The sequence below is a fragment of the Chiloscyllium plagiosum genome, chromosome 3, assembly GCF_004010195.1.
Source record: "Chiloscyllium plagiosum isolate BGI_BamShark_2017 chromosome 3, ASM401019v2, whole genome shotgun sequence".
Classification (NCBI taxonomy): Eukaryota; Metazoa; Chordata; class Chondrichthyes; order Orectolobiformes; family Hemiscylliidae; genus Chiloscyllium; species Chiloscyllium plagiosum.
The window spans coordinates 84,852,005-84,873,769 of NC_057712.1; the positions used below are offsets into that span (position 1 = coordinate 84,852,005).

At 41.0% G+C, this 21,765-nt stretch overlaps 1 protein-coding gene across 2 annotated transcripts in view; it reads right to left on the minus strand.

Moving 5' to 3' along the window:
• mms22l (MMS22-like, DNA repair protein) overlaps positions 1-21,765 on the minus strand; it is a 162,506-nt gene that overhangs the window by 17,341 nt on the left and 123,400 nt on the right. For both annotated transcript variants that reach the window (XM_043685425.1, XM_043685419.1), the window contains one exon: positions 13,378-13,547. In XM_043685425.1, coding sequence (XP_043541360.1) covers positions 13,378-13,547 — 170 coding nt within the window. The remainder of the gene's footprint in view (positions 1-13,377; positions 13,548-21,765) is intronic.

Here is a 21,765-nt window from a genome sequence, read left to right on the forward strand (position 1 = left end):
CCCATATCAATCCTCTTTGTTACTTCTTCAAAAGACTCAATCAAGTTCATGAGACATGATTTCCCATGCACAAAGCCATGTTGACTATCCGTAATTGTCCTTGCCTTTCCAAATACATGTAAATTCTGTACCTCAGGATTCCTTCCAACAACTTGACCACCACCAACATCAGGCTCACTGGTTCTATAGTTCCCTGGCTTTTCCTTACCATCTTACTTAAACAGTGGAACCATGTTAGCCAAACTCCAGTATTCCGACACCTCACCTGTGACTATCAATGACACAAATATCTCAGCAACGGGCCCAGCAATCACTTCCCTGGCTTCCCACAGAGTTCTGGGGGTGCAGCTGATCAGGTCCTGGGAATTTATCCACTTTTATGTGTTTCAAGACATCCAGCACCTCCTCCTCTGTAATGTGGACATTTTTCAAGATGTCACGATCCATTTCCCTACATTCTATACCTTCCATGTCTGTTTTTACAGTAAACACTGACATAAAATATTCGTTTAGTATCTTCCCCATCTCATGCGGCTCCACACATAGGCTGCCTTGCCCTACTGTCTCTCTAGTTACCCTTTTGTCCTTAACGTATTCATGAAAACCCTTTGGATTCTCCTTAACCCTATTTGGCAAAGCTATCCCATGTCCCCTTTTTGTCCTCCTGATTTCCCTCTTAAGTATACTTCTACTGCCCTTATACTCTAAGAATTCACCCATTCTCTCCTGTCCATACCTGACATATGGTTCCTTCTTTTTCTTAATCAAACCCTCAATTTCTCTAGTCATCCAGCATTCCCTATACCTACCAGCCTTTCCTTTCACCCTAACAAGGATATACTGTCTTTCTTGTTATCTCATTTCTGAAGGCTTCCCATTTTCCAGCCGTCCCTTTACCTGCGAACATCTACCCCCAATTAACTTTTGAAAGTTCTTGCCTAATATCGTCAAATTAGCCTTCCTCCAATTTAGAACTTCAACTTTTGGATCCGGTCAATCTTTTCCATCTTTATTTTAAAACAAATAGAATTATTGTCACTGGCCCCAAAGTGCTCCCCCACTGACACCTCAGTCACCTGCCCTGCCTTATTTCCCAAGATTAGGTCAAGTTTTGCATCTTCTCGAATAGGTGCACTCACATACTGATCAGAAATTTTCTTGTACACACTTAACAAATTCCTTTCCATCTAAACCCTTAATACTATGGCAGGTTATGTTTGGGAAGTTAAAATCACCTACCATAACCACCCTATTATTCTTACAGATAGCTGAAATCTCCTGACAAATTTGTTTCTCAATTTCCTGCTGACTATTAGGGGGTTTATAATACTATCCCAATAAGGTGATACCTGAGATGTATTCCCAGGAATATCCTCCCTAAGTACAGGTATGATGCTATCAATTATCAAAACTCTATTCCCCCTCCATTTTCTATCCTCCCTCTACCATTTGTATTCTGGAACATTAAGCTGCCAGTCCTGTCTATCCCTGAGCCACGTTTCTTTAATTGCTATGATATCCCAGTCCCATGTTCCTAACCATGCCCTGAGTTCATCTGCCTTCCCTGTTTGGCCTCTTGCATTGAAATAAATGCAGTTTAATTTATCAGTCCTACCTTGTTCTCTGCTTTGTTCCTTCCTGCCCTGGCTGTTTGACTGAGTCCCTTTCCCAACTGTACCAGTCTCAGATTGATCTCTTTCCTCACTATCTCCCTGGGTCGCACCCTCCCACCTTACTAGTTTAAATCCTCGCGAGCAGCTCCAGAAAATCTCCCTGCCAGTATATTAGTCCCCTTCTAATTCAGATGCAGTCTGTCCTTCCTGTACAGGTCACTTGTACCCCAGCAGAAATCCCACTGATCTAAAAATACGAATCCTTCTTCCATGCATTGGCTCCTCAGCCATGCATTCATTTGCTCTATCCTCCTATTCTTACCCTCACTAGCTCGTAGCACTGGTATTAATCTGGATATTATGACCCTTGAGGACCTCCTTTTAAAATTCCTGCCTAACTTTCGATATTCTCTCTTCAGAATCTGATCCTTTCCTCTTTCTTTGTTGTTGGTTGCAATGTGTACAATGACCACCTGCTGGTCCCCCTCCCTTTTGAGAATACCCTCTCTGAGATATTCTGATACTGGCACCAGAGAGGCAACACACTACCCTGATTTTTCGCTGCTGGCCGCACAAACATCTGTCTATGCCTCTGATTAGAGAGTCCCCTATCACAATTGATTGCTTGGAACCCGACGTGCCCCTCATTACATTAGAGTCTGTCTTGATACCAGAAACTTGGCTGTTCATGCTACATTCCCCTGAGAATCCATCACCACCTACATTTTCCAAAACAGCATTCTTGTTTGAAATGGGGATAGCCACAGAAGACTCCTGCACTACCTGCCTACCTTTCCTACCTTTCTTGGAGTTAACCCATCTACCTGACTGGATTTACTCCCTTCCTATAACTGCCATCCATCACAACCCCTTGCTCTTGCAAATTTCTCATTGCCTCCAACTGTCGCTCCAACCGATCCATTTGATCTGATAGGATTCACCACCAAAGACATTTCCTGCAGACATAATCCTCAGTAACATGTAAACTCTCCCTAAACTCCCACATCTGACAAGATGAACATATCACTCTATGAAAGGCAATCTTGCTCCTTCACAATCTGCACACCCAGAAAATAGCACCGTCTTATTGCTCTAAAAAAAAACACTGCTCCAGGCTAACTTAATATTAATGGCTTATAAGACAGAAAGTAGGCAGAAGTAGGTCACTTTCTGGTTGGCAAGACATAATTTGTTGTGTGCTACAGGGATCAGTGCTGGCATATCAATTACTTACAACTTATACAAATGTTTTGGATGAAGGGTTGCAAGTTAGTGTTGTCAAATCTACTGATAACACAAGGTTAGGTAGAAAAGTAACTGCTGATCTCATCTTCAGACTAGGCACTTTATAGCCTTTTGGACTTAAAGTTAAATATCTTTGAATTGTGAACCAACTCCCATTTCTTCCCTTTTTTTGCTTTACTTGTTACATTCTCTGTCATCGTGTCCTCTGTCCTCCCCCCCTCCCCTCCCCCACAGTCGGACTGTCTGTTCTTTCCAGTCTAATAGTTAGACAAACCATTGTTTTGCCATCTTCACATTCCAATCAATTAATCTGAACTATCAATATCCTTTCTCCCCCAGCACTCTGCACCCCATCACCCCCACAACATATCTCCTCCCCCACTACAGCATAAATGCTGCCCCCTCCACACTTCACTTCAGCTCTGATGAAGAGTCATCTAGACATGAAATGTTAGCTTGCTCTCTCTCCCCAGATGCTGTCTCACCTGCTGAGATCTCCAGCATTTGCTGTTTTCAGTATAGATAACACAAGGTTGGGTAGGAAAGTCAGTTGTGAAGAGGACATAAGAAGGCTAAAAAAAGGATCTGGATGGATGAGTGGGCAAAGGTCTGGTAAATCAGGTATAATTTAGGATGAGGAATTGTCCATTTTGGCAGGAAGAATAAAAATAACATACAGTCGGTTCTGATATAACGCGATAGTTCGGTTCTTGTGCGATTTTGTGTCATAAGAAAATCGTGCAATAGCCACACCATTTAAACCAACGGGGCCGGAATCGCATTATAGCCAATACAAGTAAGGAAAGTTCACGTTGTGCAAATAACGGTCTAAATTCGTCAATTGCATTAAAGTCAATTCACGTTGAAGAAACACGTGTTATGATCTCAATGGTGGGATACTGCAGAGCTCTGAGATGGACAGAGTGCATGAATCCCAATAGATTAGTATACAGGTACAGCAAATCATTAGAAAGCAAATAGAATGTTATTGCTTATTGTGAGTGGAGGTGAATACACAAGTAGGTATGTTATGCTTCATTTCTATACCATATTGGGCAAGTTCTGAGTACAAAATTATTTTCCATATTTAAAAAAGGATCAGAAAATATTTTAGCAGTTCAGAGGAAGTTTATTAGATTAGACGGTTATTTTATGAAGAAAGGACAGACAGGCTAGGTTTGTATCTGCTGGAGCTTAGAAGAGTAACTAAAAATTAGAAGCATCTGAGGAAATTTGGCCACATGGACATGGAAAGCATTTCCCTCTGGTGGATGAATCCATAATGGGAGTCATTGTTTAAAAATAAGTGGTGATCCATATATTTCTGGATTAAAACAGATAAGGAGAGAAGGAGAAATATCTTCCCTCAGAGGCTGCTGAGTTTTTGGAATGCTCTTCCTCAAAGGCGTGGATGCAGAACCTTTGGTTCATTTAAGGCAAAGAGAGATATATTCTTGACAATTCAAGGGGTAGAGATAGGCACAAATGTGGAATTAAGGTTAAAATCAGATCAGCCATGATGTTATTGACAAGCAGAGAAGGCTATAATGGCTGGGTGGCCTACCCCCTGCTCCTAATGAATATGTTTGTATCTATGCTTGTATGTTTGTCAAATATGATTTCATCTTCATAAATCCATGTTGACTCTGATTAAACAAACAATTATTTTTCGAGCTATTCTAAATAAACACATCCTCTGAAATAGGCTCGACTATTTTCCCTTCTCCTGACATCAGACAACAGGTCTTTAATTCTTTACTTTCTCTCTCCTTCCTTTCTCAAACAGTGAGGCTACATTTGCAACCTTCCACTCTGCAGGCATCACGCTGGATTAATAGAAACTTGAAAGATGATCATCAATAAACCCACCATCTCTGTAGCCATCCCTGTCAACAGTCTAGGGTAAAGTTCAGCTGGACCGGGGCTTTGACAACTTTTCCTGCGCATTAATTTCTCCAATACTACTTTTTAAAAATCTAATACCAGTTCCTTCCACTTTCACATTCCCAGTAACCTTTCTGATTTGGAAATATATTACGTTCCCTCAATCTGCTGGATCAAAGATTAGAACAGCCTACCTAACAGCATTTCTGTCCACTGTCAGAACTAGAAATGCAAATCTCTAAGGGTCAAACAGATAAGCTCCAGAGTTGATTAAGAGCAGGAGATGCTCATTAGACTTTGCTCATGTGATACAGTGGCAATGTCCCTACTTTTGAGTAAAGAGACATGGCATTCTCGTCCAATCTGCTCCAGTGGTGTGTGATAACACCTCTGAACAGGCTAATTTGAAAATCAAAAGAGCTGAGTTCTGTCCATGGTAAGCAGTGCTTGTTAAGATAACAATTTACTAGCGGTTTTGTGGAAGATTTAAAAAGAGAAAGCTGAGTTCTTCATGCATATTTCTCCCTCTGACTCCATTTTGATTTATCCACCTCCTTTTTCCCTTAACCTGTCCTTTTGTTAAGGTTGCAGTGCTGCTGGAGTGATGCGCTTGTGATTCTTAAATCATTTCAGTTGAGATGTGAGCGGTCTGACACAAAAAAGCTGGGTGGTTGTGGTGGATTCTACAAAATAAAAATGCTGAGCTCAAAGGTTCTTGTGGTGCACTGGTAGTTTCCTTAACGCTGGGCCAGAAGGTCTCAGTTCAAACAAAAACAGAAACTGGAGAAACTCAGCAGGTCTGGCAGCATCTGGGGAAAGAAAGCAGAGTTAATACTTCAAGTCCAGTAACCCTTCTTTAGAACTCAGGTCTCAATTCAAGTCCCAACTGTTCCAGAGATTTGTTATAACATGTCTGCACGAAGAGTTGAGTTCTTGGGACTGTTGGCACAGTGGTAACGTCTCTAAGTCTGGATCAGAAGACCAAGAGTTAAGTCTTTGCACCAGAGGTGTATCAAAGCACTGCGCGTACAGAAAAAGCTGAGTCCTTCCCTATTGGGTGTTGGCTTCTGGTCAAAGGGTTCAAAGAGAAAAGTGGGAACAGGCATTTGTTTCAAGCTGTAGATTTTCAATAAGACCTTAGTAAATCCCCGAATGTCTTTTGCTGCTCAATCTAAATTATGGATAATGGAGTCACAGAACATAGAAAAGTACAGCATAGAACAGGCCCCTTGGCCAACAATGTTGTGCCGAGACTTAATCCTAACGTAAGATATAGTAACTTAACCTACCCAACCCTCAACTCACTGCTATCCATGTGTATGTCCAGCAGTCGCTTAAGTGTCCACCAATGACTTCGCTTCCACCACCTCAACTGGCAACGCATTACACGCATTCACAACTCTCTGCGTAAAGAATCTACCTCTGATGTGTCCTTTATACCTTCCTCCTAATATCTTCAAACTATGACTTCTCATACCAGTCAGTCCTGCCCTGGAGAAAAGTCTCTGGCCATTGACTCTATCTATTCCTCTCATTATTTTGTACACCTCTCATGGTGTCATAGAGCTTTACAGCATGGACACAGGCCCTTCAGCCCAACTTGTCCATGCTACCCACTTTTCACAATTAATCTCATCCCATTTCCTTGTGTTTGGTCCACATCCCTCCACATCTATCCCATTCATGTTCCTATCCAAATATTTCTTAAATGACACAATTTCATTGAGTATATGTTGTGGCTGTACAGGACATTGTTTGGCCACTTTTGGAATACTGTATTCAATTCTGGTCTCCTTGATATAAGAAGGATGTTGCAAAACTTGAAAGTGTTCAGCAAAGATTTACAAGGATGTTGACAGGGTTGGAAGGTTTGATCTATAGGGAGAAGCTGCGGCTATTTTCTCCAGAGCATTGGAGGCTGAGGGATGTCATTTTAGAGATTTATATAATCATGAAGGATATCCGGGGTGGGGGAGTCCAAAACTAGAGGGCAGTGGTTTAAGTTAAGAGGGAAAAGGTTTAAAAGGGACCTAAGGGGCAACCTTTTCGTGCAGAGGATGATGCACATATGGAACAAGCTGCCAGAGGAAGTGGAGGTAGCTGGTACAATTGCAACATTTAAAAGGCATTTGGACGGGTATATGAATAGGAAGGGTTAGAGGGACTTGGGCCAAATACTGACAAATGGTACTAGACTAATTTAGGATAGCTGGTCAGCATGGACGGGTTGGACCGAAGGGTCTGTTTCCGTGCTGTACATCTCTATGACTGTATGATTAAAGGCAGTGACTCTTCTTCAGAACTCAGGTCTCAGTTAAGTCCCATTTGTTTTAAACATATCTCTGGAACATGTCTGCTTGAAGAGCTGAGCTCTTCGGTCTAGTGGGACAGTGGACCAGAAGACCAAGATTCAAGTCTCATCTGCTCTGGAGGTATGTCATTGTCTGAACAGAGAGCTGAGTCCTTCCCTATTGGCTTCTTGTGAGCAAAAGGGAAGGTGGGAACTGATATTTGTTCCATGTTATAGATTTTCAATAATACCTTCATTAATCTTAATGTCGTTTGCTGCTTAATCCAAGATATGGATAATGGCGTGTGAAATGCCTGCAATACAGAGTCATGGAGGTTTACAGCATGGAAACAGGCCCTTCGCCTCAACTTGCCTTTTCTGCCCAGTTTTCACAAATTAATCTAGTCCCACTTGCCCGCATATGGTCCATGTCCCTCCATACCTTTCTATCCACGTACCTTTCCAAATGTTTCTTAAATGACAAAATTGTACTCGCCTACACCACTACCTCTGGCAGTCCATTCCAGCTGCCATGTGAAAGAATTGCCTCTCTGGACTCTTTTCTGTCTCTTCCTACTCACCGTAAACCTATGCCCTCTAGTTTTAGACTCCCCTACCATAAGGAAAAACTGTTGGCTATCTCCCTTATCTATGCCTCTCATGATTTTATAGACCTCTATAAAGGTCACTCTCAGTCTCCTACGCTCCAGGGAAAAAGGTACCAGCCTCTCGGTCTCTCCTTATAACTAAGGTTTCTAGTCCAGGTATCATCCTGATAAATCTTTTCTGCTCGACATGCACTCCAGTGGTTCAAACAGACTGATCACCATCTCCCTCTCAAGAATAATTTGGGATGGACAATAAATGCTGCCATGGCCAGTGATGCCTACATTCCATGAATGCATGAAAACAGCTCCTCTCCCATAAAGTAAAACAGTCAAGATTTTCATCTCCTGACTCCCCAAGAGCAGTACATCATTATCAATGTATTGGAATACTCTTCACTTACAGCTCCAATAAAATTTAATAAGCACATCAGCATCCAACGCAAAACATTCTGCTTGATTAGCATCCCATCTAGCATCTTTGATATTTACTTCCTCCACCTCTAATACACAGTGACAGTTGCATGAACCATCTATAATATGCACTACAGTAACTCAGCAAACCTCTTTGAACAGTACCTTTCAAACTCATGACCTCTACCACAGCAGATGCAAAGGGAACCTCCTTCAAGTTTCCTTTCAAGCCACACAGAAGCCTGACTGGGAATTAAATCACATTTCTTCACCATCACTGATGGAACTCCATTCTGAATGGCATTGAGAGAGTGCTGGTACACCAAAGACTCTAGTGGATTACAAATGCAGCTCACCACTTCTTCACGGCATCTTGGGATTGGTTATAAATACTGACCAAGCCAGCAACATCCACATCCTTTCAACATTTTTTTTAAAATTGCAGGTTTTTTAAAATTTGCTCCTTTGTTCAGCTCACCCTAGAGGACAAAGATATTCCATCTGTTCTCTCACCAACTTTCCCCATCTTTCACCCCAAGTGTAAACAGTTTACATATTGTTATTTTAACTACTCAGGCCATCATTGCAACTACCTCTGCCACCCATCTCCATTATTATTTGGGCTTCTTTTACTTTCCTCCTTCTGGATAATGTTGTTTCCTTCAGTGATTCATATTGTTCTATTTCCTCATTCACTTACTTGTGTTTTCACTTGCCCTGATTACCAGAAACATTCTGTAATAAGGTTAGAGAAATAATTTAATTTTCTTTTTTTTTTAAATTTGAAATGCGCGTTAACTGCTGGGTCTATCGTGAGCCATCGAAAGATCAGCTTTGTCATTTGAAAGTGGTAGAATAACACCATAAAGAACAATGTTTCATGGCTTAACTACCTAATAAATGTATTAAACAGCAATTGAACAAATAATGGTTCTAAAATAGCACAAAGACATGAACTATAACAAGCTAACTACTGTAAAATTACTTGATATTAGCTACACATTTAATAATTAATTTTTAATATGCAGTTCATTTTCTTTGCTTTAGCTTATCAATTACATAAGTGTCTGGTTTAGAAACACTCTTCAGAAATTTCAGTCAAATTCATTTTCCAGACAACAGACAGACAATCTTTTGCCTTTTTGAAAACCCCACAGATATTCAGCAATTTGAAAAAGGGCAAGCTAATAAATTCTTTCAAGTTCTACACCTTTTGTATTATGCAGTTTAATAGCTCCCTTACATTCAAAGAGCTTCAAATCTGCATATTTATGCTTTAATTCACCATCTTGGACAAATAAGTTAGTTTTCCATTAACAGGGTGTGGGCATTGCTAGCTAGTTCAACATTTATTGCCAACCTAATCATCCTTGAGAAGGTGTTGGTGGATGCCTTCTTGAACCATTGTAGTATATAGGTATAGGCACACGCTCAGTACCATTAGGAATCACATTCTAAGATCTTGATCCAGCAGTAAAGTTACATTGACATAGTTCTGAGTCAGGATAATGTGTAGCTTGGATGGGAACTTGCAGATGGTGGTATTCCCATGCATCTGCTGTCCTTGTAGGTGGTAGAGTTGATTAATCATAACAAATTAACTGAGACAACATATATTAAGCTGAGGCATTATCCTTGACATTCTAAATGATGATTACCCCTTATATATTATGACAAAATTAAATGTACAATTTTTTGATCCATTCCCTCAATTTGTCACACATCTCTCCTCCGATTCTGCAAGCTGACTTTTCCATTAAAACATGACTCTTCCCTCTTGCCTAATTCCTGAACCTTCAGTAGTCACTGTTCATCAACACAGAACTTCAAATTTTGTTCAGTTCCCTTTTAAAACCATTACTCCTCTACAGGAACTGATTGAGGCTCATCTACACTCACTTATACAATCCCAACTCTGAGCCCTCTTTTCATGCTGAGATTCCTGCGTCTGTAAAAATTTATTTGTATGGGCATTACTACTGGCAGGGTCATTAATTTTGCCTATCTTCAACTGCCCCCTAGAAAGTGGATAGTGAGCTATTTGTACTGCTGTAGTACATGGGGAATAGGCTTGCCCTCAGTGCTGTTAGGAAGAGAAGGTGAAAGAATAGTCACACACTTTGAAGTCAGAATGATATGTGTCTTACAGAAAAACTTACAGGTGCTGGTATTCCCATTTATCTGCTGCCCGGGTCTTTCTAGGTGATGGAGGTTGAGGATTTGCAAGGCACACTCAAAGGAAGACGAATGAATTTTAGCAGTGCACATTGTACATGGATGGAGTGAATCTTAAGCTGGTGCATGTAACTCCAGTGAAGCAAACTACTTTGCTGCGGATGGTGCCAAACGTCTTGAGAACCTGACAAATGAAGAGTCCTGTGACATGTGCTTTGTGGATGGCACAGGCTTTAGGGAGTCGGGAGACCACTTGCTTGCTGCCAAACTTCCCTGATTTGCTCTTGTAGCCCCAGTATTCATCTGGCTGATGCAGGCCAGTTTTTGGCCAAACCCGCTCACTCTGAATCACTACCCCCCAGCCCCAGGATGCTCATAGTGGAGGATTCAACAATGGTAATGCAACTGAATATCAAGGGTGAATGGTTAGATTTTCTCTTGTCATTGCATGGCACGTGTTTGGCATGAATGTTACTTGCTATAAATCAGCCAAAGCCTGAATCTTGTCCATCTGGGCATAACCGTTTTAGTGTCTGAAGAATCACGAATGGTGCTGAAATTTGTGCAGCCATCAGCAACCATCCTCCATTCAGAGTTTTGAGGAGGTGAAGGTCACTGATAAAGAAGCTGAAGATGGTTAGGCCTAGGACACAACCCTTAGGAACTCCTGCAGCAATGTCCTTGACTGAGATGACTTCCAACCACAGCCATCTTCATTTGTGCCAGGTTAAGTATGGCTCAAACTAGTGCAGCACTTTCCCATTGATTTCCATTGACTTCAGTTTGGCTAGGATTTCTTGATGCCACACTGGTCAAAAGATTCTTGCAGTCATTGTCACCTCATCTCTTGAGTTCAATTCTTTTTCATGTTTGGTCCAGGTTCTAAAGAGTTCAGAACCTGAAGGCCCTGGTGGAACCCAAACGAAGCATCAGTGAGCAGGTTATTGCTGAGCAATTCAACCTTGTATCACTTTGCTGATAATTGAGTTAAGTGATGGAGTGCTAATTAGCCAGGTTGGAGTTGTCCAGCTTTTTCTATAAATATACCTGGAAATTTTTCCACATTCAAGAGTGTGGTGCTAGAAAATCACAGCAGGTCAGGCAGCATCCAAGGAGCAGGAGAATCGACGTTTCGGGCGGGAGCCCTTAATCAGAAATGAGGGTGGGAGCCGAGGGGGTGGAGAGATAAATGCTGGGGAGAAGGTAGCTGAGAGTGGATGAAAGTGGGGGTGAAGGTGATAGGTCGGAGAGGAGAGTGGAGCGGATAGGTGGGAAAGAAGATTGGCAGGTGGGACAGGTCATGGGGACGGTGCTGAGCTAGAAGATTGGAACTGGGGTAAGGTGGGGGGAGGGGAAATGAGGAACTGGTGAAGTCCACACTGACACCCTGGGGTTGAAGGGTCCCAATGCGGAAGATGAGGTGTTCTTCCTCCAGGCTTCGGTTGGTGAGGGAGTGGTGATGGAGGAGGCCCAGGACCTGCATGTCCTCGGCAGAGTGGGAGGGGGAGTTGAAATGTTCGGCCACGGGACAGTGGGGTTGATTGGTGCGGGTGTCCGGGAGATGTTCCCTGAAGTGCTCTGCGAGAAGGCGTCCAGTCTCCCCAATGTAGAGCAAAGGATACAATAAATGACATTGGTGGAAGTGCATGTAAAGCTCTGATGGATAGACCTGCACCAATCAACCCCACCGCCCCATGGATGAAATCGCTGTTCAAACAAATTTTCCACATTGTCAAATAGATGCTAGTGTTGCATTATACTGAAACAGTTTGACTTGGGTGTTGTTAGTTCTGGACCTTATCAGGGTCCACAGCCTTTGCAGTATCCAGTTCCTCTAAGCATTTCTTGCTATCACATGGAGTGAAATGAATTAGCCAAATATTGGCATCTGTGATGTTGGGAACCCCAGGAGGAGACAGACATGGATCATCCACTCAAATGTTTTGCTGAAGATGAGTTGAAAATCTTCAGTTTCATCACGATATGTTCATTTTTATCCTGATGCTCTATGCATCCATTTCCCTCCAGTTCACTACTAACAAAAGATCTTTCTTCTCATCTTGGCAACATTCATTGGAATAATTCCCTTCCACTGCCTTTCCCATTCTTAAAAGTCAATCAGAATTTCAGTCACCTCACTGATTTACCCAAAGAGAAAGGTCTGTTGCTTGTAAGAGTCTTGTGACATTTTCCTAATTAATGGGACTATCATCATTACTCATAGTCACTCTTGCAATCCACTGTACAACTCAACTTTCCAAAACCAACTGTCTATCAGAGTAACATTCATGCCACAGAAATGTGGTTCTGTCACAGTTTCAAGATCAAAAGATGTACAATGAGTGCTGATATAAGTAATCAAATTTGAGTATTGCTAGAGGATTATGTTATGAAAAACACAAATCACATTGCAATTGAATGCATTCACATGAACTTACAAAAAATAAGTCTTAGATTGCAACCTTTTATCTGCAATATTTAAAAATATATATTCTTGTTCTCCTCAGTTTATGCTTGCTTTATTTGTATTAACAAGAGTCCTTGTTGATCTGCCAAAATAAATTGTATAAGCCAGAATGGAAAAACAAATCATGGTACTCCATAATGTTAGAGTTCATTGCAATATGATGATTAGCTAGAATATTGGTACTACAGACTGTTCGAATACTTAGCACCATAGACTTTGGAGCTTTTGTCCTGAAGCTGATTCAGCATCATATGATAGCCATATCAAACTGTGGCGCCTGGCCTACTACCCAATTTATTGCTTTTCTACAGCACTGTATGCATTATTTTATTCAAAAGGCTGCAAACACCAATGGAATTGATTCAGGTGGCTTTGAAGGAAGGAATTAAAGTGTATCTTTCACTTCCAACGTCAGAATCCAACAGCATGAAATGGGATAAATAACTTTTCAGTTACTTTCTCACAACTTATTTAACCACTGGATGAAGGATCCATCCACATCACTCACTGCTACATAACATAAAGGACATTGAGATTTGAACAAAATAAATAACATTCAGAAACCATACAGGAAATAGAAACAAAAATATTAGATGAACATTTCTGGGGGTGGGGAAGTAGGGGAAGAGAAAAACCCTCAGGATATTCCAAAGCTAACGGCAGTATGACAGTGACAGTGCTCACCTGGAGATACAAAGACAAGTTATCTCGGATGGCAGACAGCATTGCTGTGGGTAATTCTTTGTTCTGTTGGAAGACTGTATGTGGCAACAGCAGACAATCAATGATGCGGAACAAGAGCTGCTGAGCTTTTGAAGTGGACAATATCAATGGCCAATACTTCACAATGCAACCTATGTATAAAAACAAAATAACACAATTCAGGACATTCTGAGCAGGATTAAAGCATGTTATTTAATTTCTTATCATTCCTAACTTGATTACATGTTTTAATTCATTGCAAAGCAATACTTTTAAAATGATAATACATGTTTCAATTCCTATAATTTTTTACACAATAGATTTTTTTCAGTTCAGATCTGTTTTATTCAGGAAGATCCAATATTAGGAGTGAACCTTTACTGAGGGTCACGGTTATGATAAACTGCTCTCAAACAGTTGCATCAACATCATTTGCACAGTGAGTGGAGTCTTGTTAAATACACAGAAGTCACAATAAAGAAACAGGCCATTCAGCCCATACAGCGTATGAAAACATGTATCATTTTTCCCTTTATTTTTATCCCATCTGTACAAGAACACCAGAAGTAGGAGCAGATCATATTGATTCTTGAGCCTGCTTTAGCATTCAATATGATCATGGCTGGTCTTCACTTCAACTCAGTTGCCTGCCCACTCCCATTAGCTCTTGGACTGGTATTTACATTTTTTTTAACCAGGGTGAAGCAGATGGAACAGAAAAAGAGTGCTCCACTCACTCTTACCCGAGACTCTCACTACAGCCTGCTCTGCCATGCAGTAAGATCATAGCTGATCTGATTGTCGCCTCACTGTCACATACCTGTCCACACCCCATAATTCTCGACATCCTTGTCTACCTTAACTTAGTTTTGTATAAATAATTCAATGACCTAGTCTCCATAAAATTTGGTGGAAGAGAATGCCACACATTAAAGCAGAGACCTTCTGAAAGATTTTTTCCTGTCTGTGAACCCAGACTCCTATGATGAAATCTTGAATTCTGACTTGCCCCAGTCTTAACTACCAACCCTAGAAGCAAAGTCCCCAACCTTGCAACTTCTGACATAAATAATTTCTCTTACCCTCTATCCTCAGGAATTTAATTTTGTATCCGTAGCTCACCATTGCAGACTCTTGACACTTGGTAACAGTCTGTTTCTAATTATCCAGGCCCATTGTTTCATAATTCTAGAACACTTCCATCATTCAGCCACAAAAGTCACACTACTAATTAAATATGATCATATATCATTATTACATCTTAGATTTTATTACTCGGGAGGGGTGCATTGTTGTTTTAAAAACTATAGCCATATCAAACTGTGGCGCCTGGCCTACTACCCAATTTATTGCTTTTCTACAGCACTGTGTGCATTATTTTATTCAAAAGGCTGCAAACACCAATGGAATTGATTCAGATGGCTTTGAAGGAAGGAATTAAAGTGTATCGTTCACTTCCAACGTCAGAATCCAACAGCATGAAATGGGATAAATAACTTTTCAGTTACAAAGGAGGTACATTTGGATTTATGAATTACATGGTCTCATTCATTCAATAAAAATGGTGAAAGCATAGCCAAGGCTTTTTTGGTAGCACACTAAACTTTGAGTCAGGAGATTGTGGGTTCAAGCTACAGAACTTGAGTGCAAAAAGTTAAAAATCACACAACACCAGGTTATTGTCCAACAAGTTTAACTGGAAGCACTAGCTTTCGGAGCGCTGCTCCTTCATCAGGTGGTTGTGGACTACACAATTATAAGACACAGAATTTATAGCAAAAGTCTACTGTGTGATGTAACTGAAATTATACATTGAAAAATACCTTGCTTGTTTGTTAAGTCTCTTATCTGTTAGAGTGACCATGTTAGTTTCACTTCTTTCATATGTAAATCACAAAACTTTTTTTTAAAAAGTTACATTCTCAGGTTAACTTTAACAATTGGTGTCAGCCCAGATAAGATGTTAACATGTGGAAGGTGTTAACCCCCTGTGTTCTGTTGTCTGTGCCATAATGTTTAGACTGATTATAATCTAAAAAATGAGTTAACAGAGTCTTACATTAATTCATGCAGTTTTTGTACATCCAGCCCAACACCGGCATCTGCAAATCATGAGTGCAAAAAAATTATGTTGGCACTTCAGAGCAGTACTATAGGAGGGCTGCACTGTCAGAGGGACCATAGAGGTTGCATTAAATGAAGACTCCATCTGCTGGGATGTAAAAGATCCCAAGCCACTACCTTGAAAGGAGCAGAGGTGATAATCCCAAATCAATATTTATCCATCAACCAATGTCACAAAAACAGATTAACTTCTCATTATTATATCACTGACTGTGGGAGACTGCTGTGCACAAATTGGCTCCATTACAACATTCCAAAAATGCTTTACTGATTGGAAAACACTTTGGAGCATCTGCTAGTTATGAAAGATACAGTATAACTGCAATCCTTTTCTCCATTTTCTTTCTTTAGCCTTTTTGGTTTGTGTGTTTTCCAGAAAAAAACAGAAGAACTAAATAGACTGAACAAATAAACGCAAGACTTGCCTGCACGGTGCAGTTGTACACTGCAAGTTGAGATTTGCAAGTTACTTTTAATCATTATTTAAAAGCCGTTATGTATTTTGAAGAAGCTCAACATAACACCCCTGGAAAGTCTAAGGATTTCAGAGATCCAATTAGCTTCGAGGTTAGTTTTCAAGAATATGTACAATTATTTAACTGTTCCCTCCAAAACTTTATTCTCTTGAGTAGTAGGTCTTTGCACGGCTGCAAGTTTAATGACATAGAGGAAAGTCCTAACTGTTTGATAACTTAGAGTCATAAAGATGTACAGCAAGGAAACAGACCCTTCGGTCCAATCATTCATACGAACCAGATCTCCTGAATTAATCTAGTCCCATTTGCCAGCATTTGGCCCATATCCCTCTCAACCCTTCCTATTCATCTACCATCTAGATGCCAAATAAATGTTGTAATTGTACCAGACTCCAATACTTCCTCTGGCAGCTCATTCCATACACACATCACCCTCTGTGTGAAAAGTTGCCCCTTAGGTCCCTTTTAAATCTTTCCGTTCTCACCTCTAGTTCTGGAATCCCCGACCCCAGGGAAAAGACCTTGTATATTTACCCTATTCATGCCCCTCATGACTTTGTAAATGTCGATAAGGCCTCAGCCTCCAACACTACAGGGGAAACAGCCATAACCTATTCAGCCTCTCCCTATAACTCAAACCCTGCAACCCTGGCAACATCCTTGTAAATCTTTTCAGACCCTTTTCAAGTTTCACAACATTCTTCCTATAGCAGTGAGACCAGAACTGCATGCAGTATTCTAAAAGTGGCCTAACCAATGTCCTGTACAGCTGCAACATGACCTCCCAACTCCTGTACTCAATGCACTGAACATTAAAGGAAAGCGTACCAAACACCTCCTTCACTATCCTATCTACCTGCAATTCCACTTTCAAGGAACTATGAACCTGCACTCCAAGGTCTCTTTGTTCAGCAACACTCCCCATGAAGTGTGTCCTGATTTGCCTTTCCAAAATCCACATTTATCTAAATTAAACTCCACCTGCCACTCTTTGGCCCATTGGCCCATTTGATCAAGAACCCATTGTACTCTGAGGTAACCTTCGTTGCTGTCCATACACCTTCAATGTTGATGTCATCTGCAAACTGCCTAACTATACCTTCTACGTCCACATCCAAATCATAACCTGCAAACAAATTTGTCTTGCCTTCTTATCCTATTAGTCTCACGGTTAAGACTACTTATTAAAAGGTAACACTGTGGGAAGACAATCACCTCAGCCTCAGAACATTACTGCTGGAACTCCTTAAGGTATCGTCCTAGACCCTCAGACTAGAACTGGGGATATTTGCTGATGATTCCAGTGTGTTCAGTGCATTCCCAATTCCTCTGATCGTGACATAGCCTGTGACAGCATCCTATAAATTCACTCTACCTTTTCCAACTTTAAAAACAGAGAGAGACCGACATAGAGATGATTCATACTAACTGATATCAGAATACAGAAACAGGAGTATGTCATTTAGTCTGTCCAGCCGACACCACCATTTAATATGATCAAGCTGATATACTGGATGTGCTGTACTTTTAGAAACTAACTGTATCAAGCTCCACCCTGAAGCAACTGAATGGATGCATATATAAACAACTTTGGGTTTGTGCCCAAAAATAGAAAATGTCAAATGTTGGGACAAAGCAGAGCCGCATTCAATCACCACAAACAAACTGGGCTCCCTCCTGCACCTGATTCAGATGGGTCTGAACAACATGTAACAGGACTATAACGTACATGGTTTTGAAAGCCTAATAAGCCTTTTGTACAGCAAATACACAATGTCCAGCACTTCCAGGCCAAGTTTAAGATATACTGCAAACTGAATGCTGATTGAGCCTTATTTAGAGACAAAAACTGCAGATGCTGGATTCCAAGGTAGACAAACAGGAGGCTGGAAGAACACAGCAAGCCAGGCAGCATCAGGAGGTGGAGAAGACAACGTTTCAGGTGTACCCCTTCGTCAGGACTAGGGGCCGATGTAAGGGGAGCTGCAGGTAAAGGGGTGAGGGCGCAGGGTGATGGTGAGGTGGGGATAGGTGAGCAAAGGTAGGGGGTATGACCTGGTTGGTCGATGGGAGGAATGGAAGGGAGGGGGAGGGGCAGGGAAAGGAGACAGGTGATAAGAAGGGAGATTATTTGAAATTGGAAACCTCAATGCTGAGTTCTCCAGGCTGTAGACTGCCCAGGCAGAAGATGATGCAATGTTCCTCGAATTTGAGGTCTGACTCACTGTGGCAACGGAGGATGCCAAGGATAGTCATGTCGGAAAGGGAGTGAGAAGGGGAATTAAAATAGGCAGGGACTGGGTGGTTAGGTCAGCCCCTGTGGGACAACTGAGATGCTCAGCGCAACTTTCCCTTAGTTTGCATTTGGTTTCCCCGATGTAGGGAACACCACACCGAAAACACCTAATACAGTTAAACTAGATTGGAGGAGAGGCAGGTGAACCTCTGTCTCACCTGGAAGGACTGTTTGGGACCCTGGATGGAGGTGAGGGGGGAAGTGTGCTGGCAGGTTTTGCATCTTTAATGGTTGCAGGAGAAGGTATCTGGGAGGTGGGGGTGGGCGGGTGGACGAGTGGCATGAATCGAGGTTTGGCAAAGGGAACGATCCTTGCAGAAGGCAGAGAGGATTGCAGAGGGGAAAGGAAGGTGTTCTTGGTGGTTGGGTCCTCCAATTAGAGCATGATGTGTTGGATGCGGAGACTGGTGGGGTGTTAGGTGAGGGCAAGGCGGACCCTGTCTTTATTGCGTTTAGAGTGGGGGTGTTAGAGTAGTGGAATGGGCAATGGAGACAGTGCTGTGGAAGGCTGTCCAGATGACAGAGGGGAGAAAAACACATTGTTCAAATGGGTGGACATCTGGGATGCATGGGAGTTGAATGTCTCCTCATTCAAGCAGATGCTGCGGAGGTAGAGGAATTGGGAAAACAGGATGGAGTTCTTGCATTGCCTGAACATATGATGTATTAAACAATGAGTAAAGTATAGCAATATGGTAATAATGCATCAACAGCCATTAGTGCCCAGGTAATTTACATAGCAAAGTGAACAAGCACTGAAAGTGAAAACGACCAGAGTCCCTGAGGACCATAGGTTTAAGAGAAAGATGACTGGTAGTTACCACACCTCAGGTGAGGGGCGAGGTTCAGAAAATGGTGCCTTCATGGTGACCATAGCCTGTACATGAACTGAACTCGTCCTTTCATTCTCAATTGACTTGCATGTAACTTAGTATCAGATTCTGGAATGTATGTAATTCTGTTGTACCTACCTGCATTGGCCTACATTTTACAGAAGTTTAATGCTAGTTAAAAAGTCAGCACTTGCTCTCTTCATTCCTCTGAAGTTGACAACAAGTTCTGGAGTTGCTGCATGTCTGATCATAGAGTCATATGTAGAAATCCAGAAGTTGCAGTTAGCACTTGTTTCTTCTTAAGGTGCTCCATAGAACACCCCACAGATTGCAACAAGTAGAAAACAATGAATTGACAAAAGCTTGCATTCTTATATTAACAGTCTCGCTGTAAATAACTGCTTCAAAAGTGACCCCTTGTTTGGATTAAGGCAATCATCATTAGGGATATTACTACTGGAGCTCCTTAAGATTTTGTCCTAGGCCCAACAATCTCCTGTTGACTGCCACCAGCACAAGGCCAGACTGGGGATGTTTGCTGATGTTTCCACAGTGTATTCAGTGCCATTCACAATGCTTCTGACCACAAACAGTAAAACTTGAACAATATTGGTTGCTTCCAAATCCAGGTCCTCATCTGCTTAGAACAAGAAGTGTCACAGCTCCATGGCACTACCACAACCTGCAAGTTTTCTCCAAGCTACACATGTCATTCCTTCACTATTGCGTTAAAATCCTGCAACTTTCTTCTTAAAAATACTTGAATGTATTAACATCACATGGACTGCCATGCTTCAAGAACCTGGCTAATACCATATTTTCAAAAGCACTAAGCAATGGGTAACTAATGCCCACTTTTCCAATGATCCCCACATCCCGCCCAATCAAATTTTTAAAAAAAATTAGGCTTCTAAAAAGTAGAGTCATAATTGATGCTGGAAACTTTATGTGACCATGAAAAATCAGTTTCAAATCTGAGGAATGTCAAATTTCTGATTTAAAAAACTCATCTTCAAAATAATATATACACAATGGATTTTGCTTCTACCTCCATCCCATGCATGTCTAATCATTTATTTTCCTCTCTATAATATTCAAAAAAAGGGAAGGACAATCATTGCCTGTTACCACTGATAGTGGGAACACTTCAAAGTGATTGACTGCTTACCCTATATGATGCCATCATCCTTATTGGACAAGTTGGAACTGCTTTAACTTAGTGCTGAATTCAAACTGACATTGGGGAAGAGAAAATTCTTATCACAGAAATTACTCGACCTTTGTGAGCATCAGTGGTAAGCACTTGTACCTCATCATTTAGTACAAAACTAGGGGTAATGCTGCTAACCGTGCTCAATGCTGATTTTGCACTGTTAATTACCATATTCAGATGAATGGAACTCTGCTTTTATTGGCTATATATTTTATTATAAATAAGCTACTTAACGCGTAAGCAAATAGGTCCAATTGTTCTAATCTTAGTGGAACTTGTATACATTACTTATGGCCAGTTATACATTAATTATGGCCAGATTCAACCTAGTTTTCCTCAGTGCCATCTGTCTGGTTGTGAATGTGCAAAACAATAATATTTCAATTACAATCTAATTGTATGACAAAGCTAGAAAGGACCAGAAGACATGAGCATTCAAATTCAATCCAGTAAAAGACATTTGACCATTTTATCACACATCAATTAATGCAGCTTGAAGATTTTCATGTCTTGAAACAAAATATGTCACAAAAATATATTTTATTAAACAAAGGCAGACCATTATCCAAATAAGTAACTTGTAAATAAGACAGAATACTTAAAGTTATAAATAAAACAATTAAATGTATTTGAGTCATGGCCAGTACAAGGTAAGTAAGGCTTCTTTTTCTTTGAACAAAGGAATGTGTTTTTTGCCGCAGCTGATACTTTTACCTCTTTCAGCTTAGCTATTTATTCAGATTCTCATTTTGGAGATAAAAGGTCTCAACCTATAACAAAGCACTTTTAACAACAAATGCATGATCACAGTGGAATGCTGCCAAAGGTGACATTTATTTCATAGACATCATGAACTCGATTAAGCAAAGTCACTTATATTAGTTGTCACGATCTGTGTGCTACAGATCTTTGTTCTGCTCACCTGGTACAATATCCCACAGTACACAGTGTGTAATTGTGGAAAATCTCTTCAAATCATAATAGCCCTTTGTAGGACTGTAGCAGTGGTATTAAGAACACTCCACCCTGTTTTCACTCAGGTAGATAGTCAGTTTCCTGTTAAGTTAACATTCTTTCATAAATTGAAACAATTTAATTAATTCACACAAATGCAATTAAACTATTAAGAAATTTATCAATACCAAGATACTTTGCGAATTTAAGGATTTCAACCACGTGATACATCAACTGAATTCATGTTCTTAAGACACTGCAGATGAGAATACGTCCTCAACCCAACTTTACTTTAACTCATACTTTGTTTCATAAGGAGGACAGAGAAAGGAAAGGGGGACAGAGCGAGGAAAGGGGGAACAGAGAGAGGAAAGAGGGACAGAGCGAGGAAAGGGGGAACAGAGAGAGGAAAGGGGGACAGAGCGAGGAAAGGGTGAAGCAGAGGCAAAATGGAAACCAGGGGAGATAGCTAGC